The sequence below is a fragment of the Rhyacophila brunnea genome, unplaced genomic scaffold (assembly GCF_057557595.1).
Source record: "Rhyacophila brunnea isolate RB1 unplaced genomic scaffold, BYU_Rbru_1.0 scaffold_15, whole genome shotgun sequence".
Lineage (NCBI taxonomy): Eukaryota > Metazoa > Arthropoda > Insecta > Trichoptera > Rhyacophilidae > Rhyacophila > Rhyacophila brunnea.
Window position 1 is genome coordinate 28,591,970 of NW_028232806.1, and position 15,638 is coordinate 28,607,607.

Consider the following 15,638-nt stretch of genomic DNA (forward strand, 5'->3'; position numbering starts at 1 on the left):
CTACGAATAAAAAAAGACAAAAAGGAACATACTGATTCATCGCAGTAAAATCTGGTAATCAAATTCGCCATTTTGAAAAGCGACGATTTTGCGTAAACGAATATCACGTGGTCTGTACGTGTGCGGCAAACTTCGAATGTGTTTGTAATTTTGTGCAAAGTGCGAATGTAATGTTTTCAAATAATTGATATGGATTAATTATACCATCGTATTATTTTCTCGAAATCATAAACATACTATAATAGTATTTGAGTATCAACCTATGTTCAATTTGAATTGGGTTATAATAATAATATACCCGTATATATATCAATAGTATGTTTGCTACAAAATCCACCCAAGTTATCAGTACGTACTTGCACAGGTTTGATTAAAAACCATGATGAAATTAACATTTAAAAAATATGAATGCTTAATATTATTTTGACAGCCCTGTTTTCTGATCGGCTTCATGTCGCAGGTGTTCATAAAATAATAATAATTCTCCGCGCGGCAGAAATTATCAGTAATAATAATAATATTTCTTGAAATAAAATCTCCGATGATTAGTGATTTTTGCGAAAAGATCGATTTAAATTGACGTAGTTACGACGCCGAGGTCCTTTTTATACTAAATTATATTTGAACGGCGGGCTCTTCAGCGGGCCCTTAAGACTCAGCTGAACAGGAACAAGGTCATTCATAGTTTAGTCAGAAATAAACCTCAGCGTTGAAAGGACGTCATTTTAATTCAGTCTAACCTCAAAAACCTCTAACCATCGGGGATTTATTTTAAGAAACGCAATAATTATTAATTACAATTCTCGGTCGAACGAATATCATTATTATTATTCCCTTCAAACATAACATGTATGCGACGTAATCTGAAACCGGCCGAACGATTACAGGGCTGTCAAAATAATATCAATCTAATTTTACGTTTTAAAGAGTTACAAATTTAAAGTTAAAAATAGCTTACTGTACCGATCGAATAATTACATACTTCCAAGCGTCAAACGGCATACAACATTCATCTAAAATAATTATGAAAAGACTAGCTGATTATGTTATGTTATTTTTGTATTGTTCTTATTTTTTTGCTTATCAAAATATTTCACATATTATCTGATGATGTGTATTTTGGATATATCGTCATATGTATCTGGTCTCATTAAAATTGCTATTAAGTTGATATAACATAGGAAAATCTGTAAATCATTAAAATGTTAATTTCAATATAGTTTTTAATTAAACCGGTGCAATTACATATTAGATTTAAACACTGTTGTACTGTGTGACTTTTATAATATCAGATAAAACTGTAGGATGTCAGCAAAAGAGTAAACAAAACCCAGCTCATGGGATAACCGAATGGTAAGCAACTGTATATATTATATTTTCCCGCCAAATTGCACACAATTAAAAACAATTTATCATAAAAACAAGTAAGACGTCTTCGACAGCCCTGGGTGATTGATTCGATAAAGTCGGCAGTTTTTTTTGTCTTGTTCTCTGCGATCGCTAGCTTTGAATAAAAAAAAAATCTATGGGTGACCATTTTTTATGAGTATAAATTATTTCTTGCATTGGCTTTTATTAATTAATAATTATTGTACCTACCAACTAAAAGTAAAGTTGCGTTACTTGTTTGTAAAAGTGTCAGACTAAATTAATTAAACTAATCGGGTAAGTAATAAAAAGTCATTAATTGAGTTAGCATTTACTTGGTAGAATTCCATTTTAAAAGAAATGAAAATATAATTAATTATATTTTCATTTCTTTTAATAAAAAGTCACTTTCTTTTATAATAAACAGACATCACTATATTAATTTTTTTTTAAATATGCATTAGAATTAAACAATATGTACCCATTTTTTTTAAATAGTTATGTAATAGGTCTTACATATTCAAAATAAATACTATTCATTAATAATGTTTTTTGGATAGCACATGAAATAAAAATGTAGGTAGATATGTATTTCAACATCCTTCGTATGTTTAGCTCTCGGACAATTTCAGGTTAAAACGTTATTAATATATTATTATTAAGTTTATATCGTGGCTATCCATCATATTGGTTGCAATGTTTTCCACCAAACACCTGATTAATAAATTGAATTTAGTAACATTTACGTATATTAGAAGATATCATTTTTTGGTCACCCCATATTTTATACACTTTGACAGTGTTATGATTTAAATTAAATAAGAGATCATTATTATTACTTTAGACCAAAGCATTGTCGGCGACCTTTGCATATTACCAGTAGAGCAACAATTCCGGACCACATGTAAAAAAATCATATTTTCAATTCTCAAGGGCAATTCTGTAGAGCGTCCCCTTAAGACTCAGCTGAACAGGAACAAGGTCATTCATAGTTTAGTCAGAAATAAACCTCAGCGTTGAAAGGACGTCATTTTAATTCAGTCTAACCTCAAAAACCTCTAACCATCGGGGATTTATTTTAAGAAACGCAATAATTATTAATTACAATTCTCGGTCGAACGAATATCATTATTATTATTCCCTTCAAACATAACATGTATGCGACGTAACCTGAAGCCCGCCGAACGAATACAGGGCTGTCAAAAAATTTAAAGTTAAAAATAGCTTACTGTACAGATGGAATAATTACATACTTCCAAGCGTCAAACGGCATACAACATTCATCTAAAATAATTATGAAAAGACTAGCTGATTATGTTATGTTATTTTTGTATTGTTCTTATTTTTTTGCTTATCAAAATATTTCACACATTATCTGATGATGTGTATTTTGGATATATCGTAATATGTATCTGGTCTCATTAAAATTGCTATTAAGTTGATATAACATAGGAAAATCTGTAAATCATTAAAATGTTAATTTCGTTATAGTTTTTAATTAAACCGGTGCAATTACATATTAGATTTAAACACTGTTGTACTGTGTGACTTTTATAATATCAGATAAAACTGTAGGATGTCAGCAAAAGAGTAAACAAAACCCAGCTCATGGGATAACCGAATGGTAAGCAACTGTATATATTATATTTTCCCGCCAAATTGCACACAATTAAAAACAATTTATCATAAAAACAAGTAAGACGTCTTCGACAGCCCTGGGTGATTGATTCGATAAAGTCGGCAGTTTTTTTTGTCTTGTTCTCTGCGATCGCTAGCTTTGAATAAAAAAAATCTATGGGTGACCATTTTTTATGAGTATAAATTATTTCTTGCATTGGCTTTTATTAATTAATAATTATTGTACCTACCAACTAAAAGTAAAGTTGCGTTACTTGTTTGTAAAAGTGTCAGACTAAATTAATTAAACTAATCGGGTAAGTAATAAAAAGTCATTAATTGAGTTAGCATTTACTTGGTAGAATTCCATTTTAAAAGAAATGAAAATATAATTAATTATATTTTCATTTCTTTTAATAAAAAGTCACTTTCTTTTATAATAAACAGACATCACTATATTAATTTTTTTTTTAAATATGCATTAGAATTAAACAATATGTACCCATTTTTTTTTTAAATAGTTATGTAATAGGTCTTACATATTCAAAATAAATACTATTCATTAATAATGTTTTTTGGATAGCACATGAAATAAAGATGTAGGTAGATATGTATTTCAACATCCTCTCGGACAATTTCAGGTTAAAACGTTATTAATATATTATTATTAAGTTTATATCGTGGCTATCCATCATATTGGTTGCAATGTTTTCCACCAAACACCTGATTAACAAATTGAATTTAGTAACATTTACGTATATTAGAAGATATCATTTTTTGGTCACCCCATATTTTATACACTTTGACAGTGTTATGATTTAAATTAAATAAGAGATCATTATTATTACTTTAGACCAAAGCATTGTCGGCGACCTTTGCATATTACCAGTAGAGCAACAATTCCGGACCACATGTAAAAAAATCATATTTTCAATTCTCAAGGGCAATTCTGTAGAGCGTCCCCTTAACAACACGCACATTCAATATTTAAGGACAGTGTGCATGCTTTGTATTCCTTACGTTTTATGGGCTGGCTGCCATGAAGAAATATAGATTATCCGGCTTCAAAACCATGGGCCCTGGCTTTTACATTTTTTACCCCATTATTCTATTTTGTGGTGGTGCTTTGAAACCGAAGTCAGTTTGTTATCTTAGGACAGTCAGCCATGAAACGCAAGAAAAAAAAAGCGTAACCTAATCAGACAGTCGTCACACTATGTTCCTTACGTTTTATGGGCTGGCTGCCGTGAAGAAATATAGATTATCCGGCTTCAAAACCTTGGTCCCTGGCTTTTACATTTTTTACCCCATTAATCTGTTTTGTGGTGGTGCTTAGAAACCGAAGTAAGTTTGTTATCTTAGGACAGTCAGCCCATAAAACGCAAGAAAAACAAAGCGTCTCCGAGTGTCGTCAAATATTACCAATATTTAATGCGCGTTTTGTTTGCGCGACAAACATTTCTCAACATTCGAGAATTATAGCTTCTTACAGCCTCATCCAGAAGACAAACCACTTCCCGTATTTTGGTGCTCCCTGCTTTATGCTTATGGCGACAGTTACAGCCGCATTTTATCGCTGATACGACCACTAAATACAACCGTGTGATGTGCATCTCAAAATGATCAGTTTGATCATGATTTCCGTTACCACATCTCCACCCGTCATTTATATGCACCGGTTAGTTAGTGAACGAGATGATGGAGGGATAGTATCATTCGATACGAAATCACGTAGTTATTGTTAGGTACCAGCGTATCGCTTATATTGTCGTCGGGTCGTAGGTACTGATACCTACCCATTTTAGGGATCATCTTTGTTGTTATTTCCATCTGGCAACGTAATGTCACGTCATGTAACATGTAACCCGCCCACTGACATTACAACCGCTTGATTTTCTTGTCATCAATCTTGTTCGTTTCATAACAGTTGGTGTCATAAAAGGGCCATTATTGCTTGAAGCTGACGGGCTAATCGCTGACATAACCGAGAAATAGGCCATTGTGTGTAGGTAATTTACCTACATTACAACTGATAGTTCAGACAAGTTAGTCGTAATTATAATATATATATAAATATATTCTTGTATTATACTGATTGTGGTGGATAGCTGAAAATAATTAATATAATATTAGGTGGGTAACTTACACGTTTGTATACAATTTTACATTAGAATAGACGGTGTTCTAAGTATTCGTAGGGCGGAATTTTGCCCAAGTTCGTCACTGATTATAATATAAATACTTAGGCACCTACGTATTGAAGTTCTCGATTTGTTTTCCAACCTAAAAAAATAAATAACGACACAATATTCTATGTCCACGCGATTCAACATTATTGTGTGTAACATAATATTAATTAGAACTGTTTGAAGAAGTTCCGGAGCGCTCCGGCCGTTAAATCACTTGGTGTTTGTAATCCTTTTTGCCCCTTCAACATCTACCGACATACTTACTTCGAATGTACACATGTTAATAAACGATTATAGGCAGGACTCGAAATAGACCGGAATGCACCGGAGCGCCGTACCGGTTCATAAAATCACCAAAATGATCGCTCCGTCTCGTGGAAATATTAATTTGACCGTCTGAGCTAGATGTGCCATTTATATTAAAAATCTAACACTTTTATTTTTTTATAAAATACGTGTACAATTAGTTAACTGTGTTAATATTTTCGTAAAATTATCAAGCGCTCCGGTTCGTAAAATATTCCATTTTGAGCTCTGATTATAGGTAGATATTAGGTAAGTAAAATTTCATGTTTCCACAAACCTGACGATACCGAAAGGTGAAACACAGTCCCTAAATACCAAACCGTTTTTTTTATGGGGATCGTATTTAGTCTTGATATCTGGGAATAAAAAATAACACTAGAGGAAAACATGGAGGAAAAGCATTTTCTATGTAAATAAAATTGTCAATCCTCTCTCGATATAATTCCGTGGTACTCAAGTTGAATTACGTAAATTTCGCTCCTCAGGCAGCGGCAGTCGTGGCCGAGTGGTTAAGGCGTCTGACTCGAAATCAGATTCCCTCTGGGAGCGTAGGTTCGAATCCTACCGGCTGCGGATTTTTTTGTGTTATCTTTTTTTATTAGTTTCAAAGGTCAGCGGACATAATAATAAATTTTGTGTTTCGTGATATGTCAACGTCAGAATAAAATTGAAAACAGTAAAGTTATTAATTTTTTTAATTATTGATAATAGTGTATATTTAAAAAAAATTTATTAACAAATAAAACAATTATCTTAGGTAAGTACTAAATTAAAAAAATATTATTTTAATAATAATGGGCATAATGGCAGATTTTTGTTAAGTTTTAGGAATGATTTTAAACCGGTTTATGATTTTGCCTTGAGGTGATATTTAATTACAGTGCCATCTGTTAATATTAATTTATAGGATGCTCTCGTGACAAATGATCTCGGCTTCAATATCTTTTGAGTATCTTTTAATTTTTCGCAACATCATAGGATGGCGCTGTTTTTGTTATAATTTTCATACAATAATTTTAATTTTTTTAATTTTAATACCTATAACACTATTAAATAAATTCGAATATAGTTAGGTACCTAAATAGTACGGCATTTTTTTATCATTATTTTAAAATAGTAATAATAAAATTGAAATAAATCAACGTAAATTCTTTATTATGAAGATGAAAGTCATTGACAATCAATGTCATTGACAGTTCATAGACAATAGACTGACAATAGAAAATATTGTTTAGCCATCAGATTCAGTTTCCCAATTTAAAAATCACTAAAACCTCAATGTCAATGACTCTATTATACTTTTTTATTTGGTGGGTAGCCGCTTGCGAAAACGGCACGTTGGCTCTTTTTCCTTCTTTGCATCTTCCATAATGTTTTGTGTAAAAATAGTAACATCATCGTATAAATAAAATAATAATTGAAAGGCATTCGCCAACGACCATACCATGTTGAAAGCACCGGTTCTCGTCCGATCACCGAAGTTAAGCAACATTGGGCGCGGATAGTACTTGGATGGGTGACCGCTTGGGAACACCGCGTGCCGTTGGCTCTTATTCCTTTTTTGCACCTTCCATAATGTTTTATGTAAAAATAGTCACATCATTCTATAACTAAAAAATAATTGGAAGGCATTCGCCAACGACCATACCATGTTGAAAGCACCGGTTCTCGTCCGATCACCGAAATTAAGCAACATTGGGCGCGGATAGTACTTGGATGGGTGTCCGCTTGGGAACACCGCGTGCCGTTGGCTCTTATTCCTTTTTTTGCACCTGCCATAATGTTTAAAAAAATAATTGAAAGGCATTCGCCAACGACCATACCATGTTGAAAGCACCGGTTCTCGTCCGATCACCGAAGTTAAGCAACATTGGGCGCGGATAGTACTTGGATGGGTGACCGCTTGGGAACACCGCATGCCGTTGGCTCTTTTTCCTTTTTTGCATCTTCCATAATGTTTTATGTAAAAATAGTCACATCATTCTATACCAAAAAAAATAATTGGAGGGCATTCGCCAACGACCATGCCATGTTGAAAGCACCGGTTCTCGTCCGATAACCGAAGTTAAGCAACATTGGGCGAGGATAGTACTTGGATGGGTGACCGCTTGGGAACACCGCGTGCCGTTGGCTCTCTTATTCCTTTTTTGCATCTTCCATAATGTTTTGTATAAATATAGCCAGATCTCCCCACAAAAATAAAAACAGAATTGAAAAACATCCGCTAACGATCTTACCATATTGAAAGCACCGGTTTTCGTCCGTTCAAATAAACAAAACTATGGGCGGATGATGCACTCTCAGGACCAAAATAACGGTGTTGGGGTTTGCCGTGGTGTGGCAGGATTCAGGAGGCGACGAAATACCTGATTAAAAAATACATTTACTTAACATTAAATTCAATTGCATTACAGGCGGTGGACAACGGCTGGACAATAAAAAATGCAGTCATACAGTGGCACCTAGGGGACCTACAAATTAAGGGCCCCGGGCTATATAGTTCCTTTAGCACTCTGATAAATTTGGCCTTGCTCCTAAAATTTATTCCATTCTTCGCGTCGCTAGTGTTTCGGTCTCCGCTGGATTTCAATGATCCGGAAGGTTTCAGGGCGATCCTGTGGCAGTTTAGTGCCCAGGAAGGCCAGCCTTGTATTTTCACAATCAATAAGACCTAGGTAGGTAGCCCGCCCTCATGTCGTCAGTGCCACGAAAGATATTTTTTTTGCAACAGTAGGTATTTATAGTTTAATTAAATTAATTACATAGTAACGTTTATATTAAAGCTCATTACTACATATTGTACCTACCTATTGTGGAATTAAAAGTTTCTCTTTCGTGTGTTATTGACATTGTGTATGCGCCTGCGTCAATATGGTCACGAGGCATGCGCGGGCAAATCCTAACCGGTTCTTATTACATAATTTTCTAGACACGTCAACAGACCGTGTGGCCTAATGGATAAGGCGTCGGACTTCGGATCCGAAGATTGCAGGTTCGAGTCCTGTCACGGTCGCGAGATTTTCTTTTTGTTTTAAAATTCGATATTACTTGAATCTATATTGTGCAAAATAAATGCCATTCTACTTGGTCACCATCGTTGCAATTTTTTTTACAAAAAACTTGTCACTATCTTTTCCTTTTAATAATAAAATTTCACACTTATTTTTTTTTATAATTTTTGTAAACTAATTTTTCTAAATAAACTGTATTTTTATTTGTTTCAGGTTCAATAAAAACATCTTTATTGGCCGGCTCAACGATAAACGTAACCTGGCATCTAGCATTCGCGCATCGAGTAAGTATTAGTACTTTGTTTTTGTCAAATTCAGCAACTGCCCGGCTAGCTCAGTCGGTAGAGCATGAGACTCTTAATCTCAGGGTCGTGGGTTCGAGCCCCACGTTGGGCGAAATACTTTTTGATTTTTTTTCGGTACTTTATTTTTATGTATGGAATAATTATTTTAATTTTATAAATTATAGATGTACAGACACAAACTGAATGAGTAATATAAAAATAGTTTCAAGTCTTCTTATACTTTTTTAAATAAATATAAAATATCTAAGTAGGTACATCAGTCTTGAGTCTAGCGACACACTTTAAAACTAGGTAATTAGTATTTCACAACACACCAAATTTGTTAGGTTAAAAAATTTTGCTTGGAACAACTAAACTCTTACGATCCTTATAATTATGTCATATATTACCTCGCACATTTGATAACCACTTGGATGGGAGAGTTTGCAATAACTCGTAGGTGAACACTAGGAGTGTATGGGTATGGGGAATGTACTTCGAAAAGTGATGAGAAGCTATTAGTAGTGTGGACGTCAGTGACACCTGCGGATCTATTCTATACACAAGCCTGCTTTTGGTCCGCTACGGCAGCTAAATAGGGTAGCAAAGTATCGAATTATTAACACTTTTAAAATTTATCACAGCTAAGAGAGGTGCTGTCAAAACATAATACTTATTGTAACAATTGAGTCATATAGTATCAAAAGTAGATCTGTGCGTTATTCATCATTTCGAGAAAATGACGAAAAACATTTTGTTGGGTTCTTTAGTGTTATGTAATATGTTTCTACATTTAGAAATTCAATTCAAATTCAACAGTTCTACTTGTGTTTCCAAAGTATTGAACAGTTCTAATTATGATACCATGCCCTTTTTCCATACAAATTTTATACCATACAGATGTGATTTTGATTCGAATATTATATTGCTAGTCGTACATTATGGTCAAAAGAATAATTTGGCATTCCTTGTTAAATTTCGATATATTTGCGACAGTTCTCCTTTTGATACTATACGACTCAATTATAACTAAATTATTATAATTGTTACAATAGGTGTTAATAATTCGATAGTTTCCCACCCCATTTAGCTGCCGTAGCGGACCGAAAGCAGCCTTGTCTATAGAATAAACCCGCTGCTAGATTCCTTTAACCGCCCCTTCTCGCGCCATAAAAATCAATAAAAATGTTTGGATATTTTTTCAAAATGGACCTCCCCAAACCATTATTCTATGTCCTGCCCATTTTTTTAAAAAACAAAGGTGCCGGAACTCACTTCTTGACAAACTTGTTACCTACTAAAGAAAATTATATTCAAATATCATTTAACATCATTTATATTTTAATAAAAGTATATAGTATTTCCATGGCCCCCACATCCTGAAGCGGGCCCCCAGTCCAGGATCTTTGGCCGACCCCCTACCTATCACTAATGTTAAATGCAGTGTGACGCTCTATAGTAGCGTTTTTCAAATGGTGTTCGAGGTAAAATTAAGGGTATTCAGTGTATCAACAAACATTAATCAAAAAATGCAACCACATATTTAAAAATGTTAATACGCGTGAAAGAAATTAGCGCCGCAGGTGATTTTTTTTTGCGATTAGAGCAAATTTGTGATGTGCATGTATCTCACTTATCTGGTCCCCAGGCTAGAGCCCTGTCAGTCCCCCCTTTGTGGGGGCCATGATGATTTCCAAAGTTCAGTCCAATTTTCGTCTGCAAACCGTCGTGATTCCTTTTCTTAGTGTTAGAGTTTATGGCCGGATGCCTTCCACTGAGTAACCACCGATCAACGTATTTTGAAGGATCAAAAAGTGTCAAAGGTGGTCTCACGGGTTTGATATTATTATAAATATTTACCAATATAAACAATATTTTATAAATAGTGTTTATCAGCACCATCTGTCAAAGTTTAAAAAAAATATGCTACGCGCCATTTGTCTTCAATGTATTTATCCAATTATTCTTTATAATGGTGATTTTTTCTGTCAAGTGACCTCAGCATGTCTATCACAATGTATGCAATATGATAGACTCCGACGTTGAAACCTAAAAATTTTCGAATAATATTATTGTCTATGACTGCAGTTTTGCCCAAAATAATTTATAATCAGATAATTTAAAAAAAAATTCTATGACATTCAATCACATATAAATAAATATACTTTGACTGTTTTTAAAATTAAAAAATAATTTTATCTAGTAATGACTTTTGATGTGTTTAAATGTTCAGGAAAATACATAATTTAAACTCATTGCTCAATTTTATATCGCCAGTGAGCTTTTGAAATTTCATCAATTTAGTGTGTCATTAGTGTGTTTTTATTCATTAGTAGTAATATCGTATTATCTTCTTATTTCCCATAAGTATACCTGCCAATTGTGCTCTTTTTCTTCTTACTTCTTTCTAAAAGTCACCCTTTGCCACTGGCTTACAGTAGGCATGAATCGTACTCCCGATGATTCAACACCTCCAGATCTGTGTCGACTCTAGCTTATTATTATTTCATAAAACAGCATAATGTTAAATGAATTTTTTGAATCCTAATAGAAAAAATTCTGTAGGGTCCTTATAATATAAACCATGTTGCTATCATTGAAAATGTTTTTATTAAATAAATTTTATTTATTATATTTTCAGGGAGGATTTAGTCTTCAAATATTGGATCATTTAGAAAGGTCCGTGTTGGATTTAACTCCTTCAGTGGCTGGATCGAAATTCACCAAAGAAGATGTCACGTACGTATAATATATAATTTTATTGACGATGTGATTTTATTCTAACTATTTTTTATTACAAATACATTACACAAAGAAAGTCAGATAAGGAGTAAGGAGTGTCTTGATGCCTAATGGTCGATGTAGTCAATCAGATAAAATATTATGGAAAGAATATGTCAAAAAAAATCAAGGAAACTTTAGTTTAAATAATCACCTATGAAACGTCTTCCTTTTAATAGTTTTAATAAACTTTACTTTAGATTTTTTTTATTGTAAACCGGTTCGCACATCTAAGCTCGTCTGTCTGCAACATGTCGATGTGACGTTATCGTTATTCACAAAACACACGTTGCCAAATGGAGCTCCGTACATTGGAGGAATGCAACTTTTTAGTTTGAAAAAAACATCCAGTGTTGCTAGCAACAAATCACATGTGTCTCGGGCTACGAGTCGAAGCCGGCCAAGTGTTGCCGTTATGCATATGCACACACTATAAATTAGTCATTCCTGTTTAGACGTCGAAGCTTCGCCAGTTGTCGTATCCCATTCATATCTATGTTTCGAGAGGTTACGCGCGACTGTCACTAGCCGCCTATATGCGCGGTTTTCATAAGCAACATAGAAGGTTTGATTTATGGCTGTGCGACAGACAAGGCAAGTTTAGATGTCCGAGCGGCTAAGTCAACCTCATATTTCTTTATTTTATAAATTCTTTGTCTATGATATCATTAGGAATGTATTAATTATTATTAGTGACATCTGTTGTAATATTTTATGTAAATTGTTATTACAGGGCGCAGCTATACCAAGTTCGTCTGCCATCCGATTTTACCTGCAACGATTGCACATTGCAATTGCAAAGAAAGGCTCAAGAATGGGCCAACGATTACCGATTCTTATCGTGTGCAGACATCGACATTCAGACAAGTTAGTATTGTTTATTCTTCTACTTATTTGTTTACTCTACAGTTAAAATTGAACTATGTTTTCCAGCTGTCGTAAGTTTTTTACATACTATTCCCAAACAATAATATTCATAATTTTAAAACGTTAAATGAGTAAATAAATGTCTCCTTTCAGCATTATTCAGATATTGTTGATATTATTGTGTCTTTTTTCCATAATAATGATAACTGTACTCTCTCTCTACGGTTAGCCGTCTAATTGTTTAGTGCCATCTTTTGAATGAATTAATAACAATAAGCAAAGTTTCAAACCAGAATAATAGATCAAGAAAACTGTTCATGAAAATGACAGATGTCTATTTAGTATTAATTAAGGTTGAATTTTGAACTCTACAACCACACATACATGCAATATGTGCAATTACATATTTTGAACTAGTAGTGTCCTATGTCATTGTCGTCGAGTTCAAAAGTAGTTAGTAAGGGTTCCTCGATCGTTGCTGTGTTGATTTTTGCAAGATATAGTTTTGACAACGGGATTGTAGTAGACTATCTAAAAATAGCAGGTATCGCTGTCCTATGTAGATTGCAAGTACATATTGTAATAAATTGTTTTATTTGTAATTTTCAGAGAAAGAATACAGAGAGACATGCTCTGGCCACGGCAGATACCTTTTGGCGCGTTGCAAATGCGATAAGCTTTACCATGGCTCGAAGTGCCAGTATAAGGAGGAGTGCAGCGATAATTCCGACTGCGGAGAACACGGTGTCTGCGAAGACATTGATGCAACCACAGCACCCAGGAGGCAGTGCTACTGCAAGACTGGATACTATGGAAACGCTTGCAGGAAACGTGAGTTATTGACATTCAATTAATTTTATTGTACTAGTGTAATAGAATGCATGTTAGGCATAATGCACAGGGATTTAAAAAGAAATCTCATAACATTACGAAATCATATTTTATAATTAATATAGGTACTGACTGATGTAAATTACTGTACGTAAAAATGAATATTTAATAAATAATAATATTATAATAATTGAGATCTGAGAATCCGATGACAGCCACAGATATCTATAAAGAATAATTTAATGTAAAACCTAAGCTGTGAAATTAATTATATTTTTTTTTATTTGCAGGTTCTCCATTTAGAACCACGACAATTGATTACAGTCTGTACACAATGAAGGAGTTGTCTAATGAGTTCAAGATCCACTGGAGGATTCTAAAGGATCAGAAAGAAATTGAAATTGTCATGGTTGTCAACGGAACATCATACGCAGGTACTATTAAGGTTTTTATTGTTACAATTAAGTAAAGGTTAAATTACACTAAATGACAAATGTTCCCTGTACCTACCAAAATGTGTCCGCACACATGTTTTCATTCCCCGCACAGTCCTCATAAAAAAATATTGTAAAGTAAGTTTCCTTTGCCGGATTTTAGTTTTGCTCGAATGCACGAAAGCATCACATGCACAATTCTTCGACTCATTTCTCGGAAGGCGAAGGTCAAGTGCGACTAACGCGAGCATGCAAATGAAATTTTACGTTGAGTGGGATCACTATATCCGGGACGGAACGGGACGTTCTATCGAGTGCTAAAGTATACGAAAAGAAGATACGTATTTTAGTGTTTATCAATGTCGACCTATGTGCCGGGTTCTCTACATTTCTTAGTCCTTTACATGTTTCAACTTGCAAGAAACATTGTCAGTACAGTCTCATAGTAGTCCTTATTGTGAAAACACCCATTCGTCAAGGTGAAAAGAAACATTTTTTTATAAATGATTATTTTGCATAAAAGTGTTTATCTTGAACAACCCAACATGCAAATAAATAGATTTAATATAAATACATATAAAAAAAACGTTCTGCAAGTTTAGTATTATTTAATATATTTTATCAACAAATACTTTTTTCTTTATTTTCTATTTTTTATTTACTTCAAAAATTATCGTTAGTGCTCAGATGCGTTGATGATCCGCACACACAATAAAAAAATTAGAAGGAACGTTGTAAACGACTTCTCATAGTTTTGAGTAGGAGATGTTAAAGTGTTGTCCTGTCAACCTGTCATCAGTGAATATTTAACAATTTATTAATTTTCATGTTTCAATTTCAAGCTTTGGGATGGAGACCACGCCAAATCACACCAGCTTGCAGAAACTTCCCAGTCTTAGGAAAACCAATCGGAGGTAAGTCATTGAGTACTTTACGTCAATTTTCTTGTTACTAATATTAATAGATCTACTCAAATTAATGTCACACCTAAAATTAATACAATGTAATATTTCTTCTTTCTTGATATCAGTGGCAAAATCTGAACCATCCAGTAAACCTGAACCAAGCTCCGAACCCAGTTCTAAACCTGAACCGAGTTCCGAACCGGAACCCTCATCTGAACCGAATAGCAAATTGAAAAAATCTCCACAAAGTAAACCGGAACCCGAACCAGAACCGAAAGGTGAACCGAGTTCAGAACCGGAACCGACCGGAGAACCAAACGCCACTCCTGAACCCAGTTCTGAACCAAGTGCTGAGCCAGAACCGAGTTCGGAACCCGAACCCAGCAGTGAACCCGCACCTGAACCCACTACTGCAAAGTCTTTAAATAGGACTGCATTGTTGAATAAGAAATTCAAAAGAGTCGCAACGCATACCAGTGGAATTGATTTTAACCAGAAATATGGAGATGATGTTACTGTGAAGACAAGCATCTCCTATAAAGTGTCGAGTAAGCAAGGTAATTTTTTATAAAACTATCGCTTTTTAGGAAATAAATGATAAGTTTTATATTAAAAAAAAAATATTAATTGAACTGGTGTTTACGTGGTGTTTACCTCATATTATTTATATCGAAAGCTGTTTCAGGCTATAAATCTATTGTCAGTCACATAACTAAATCTAAAACAATTTAAACAGCGAGGATTTTCTGTTTGAGTGAGGGGTAGCGTTGCTGGATAATTGTTTTATCAAATCGGGATTTTCACCATGTTATATAACGTGTCCGGAAACTTGTACGAGGTAGTTCGCCGTATAACACTTCACCGTGAATTGTTGTATCGGAAATATATGGCCGTATATTAAAGACCGTCCAACCTCTTTGGGTCGTATAGTACTGACATAAAGTTCATGTCTAAATAAAACACGGTTCTTGTCGGTTTACACTATACAGGAAGCCAGCAGCAAATAAATTTTGAAAATAGCCGATACTGGATTATTTGTTAGGTT

General features: G+C 34.1%; 1 protein-coding gene and 7 non-coding genes across 8 annotated transcripts in view; all 8 read left to right on the plus strand.

The window, feature by feature from the left end:
- nahoda (DOMON-like domain-containing protein nahoda) overlaps nucleotides 1-15,638 on the plus strand; it is a 314,096-nt gene that overhangs the window by 274,758 nt on the left and 23,700 nt on the right. The window contains exons 4-10 of the mRNA XM_085942871.1: nucleotides 8,705-8,775; nucleotides 11,417-11,514; nucleotides 12,290-12,423; nucleotides 13,033-13,254; nucleotides 13,545-13,688; nucleotides 14,531-14,602; nucleotides 14,719-15,150. Of these exons, the coding sequence (XP_085798997.1) occupies nucleotides 8,705-8,775; nucleotides 11,417-11,514; nucleotides 12,290-12,423; nucleotides 13,033-13,254; nucleotides 13,545-13,688; nucleotides 14,531-14,602; nucleotides 14,719-15,150 (1,173 nt within the window). The remainder of the gene's footprint in view (nucleotides 1-8,704; nucleotides 8,776-11,416; nucleotides 11,515-12,289; nucleotides 12,424-13,032; nucleotides 13,255-13,544; nucleotides 13,689-14,530; nucleotides 14,603-14,718; nucleotides 15,151-15,638) is intronic.
- TRNAS-CGA (transfer RNA serine (anticodon CGA)) lies at nucleotides 5,972-6,053 on the plus strand. The gene has a single exon. It is a non-coding gene; the product is annotated as a tRNA-Ser (tRNA).
- Nucleotides 6,911-7,029, plus strand: LOC147075208 (5S ribosomal RNA). Its single transcript, XR_015070089.1, has one exon. It is a non-coding gene; the product is annotated as a 5S ribosomal RNA (ribosomal RNA).
- Nucleotides 7,115-7,233, plus strand: LOC147075209 (5S ribosomal RNA). Its single transcript, XR_015070122.1, has one exon. It is a non-coding gene; the product is annotated as a 5S ribosomal RNA (ribosomal RNA).
- Nucleotides 7,290-7,408, plus strand: LOC147075210 (5S ribosomal RNA). The gene has a single exon (XR_015070118.1). It is a non-coding gene; the product is annotated as a 5S ribosomal RNA (ribosomal RNA).
- LOC147075211 (5S ribosomal RNA) lies at nucleotides 7,495-7,613 on the plus strand. Its single transcript, XR_015070121.1, has one exon. It is a non-coding gene; the product is annotated as a 5S ribosomal RNA (ribosomal RNA).
- On the plus strand, nucleotides 8,421-8,493 carry TRNAR-UCG (transfer RNA arginine (anticodon UCG)). The gene has a single exon. It is a non-coding gene; the product is annotated as a tRNA-Arg (tRNA).
- On the plus strand, nucleotides 8,815-8,887 carry TRNAK-CUU (transfer RNA lysine (anticodon CUU)). Its single transcript has one exon. It is a non-coding gene; the product is annotated as a tRNA-Lys (tRNA).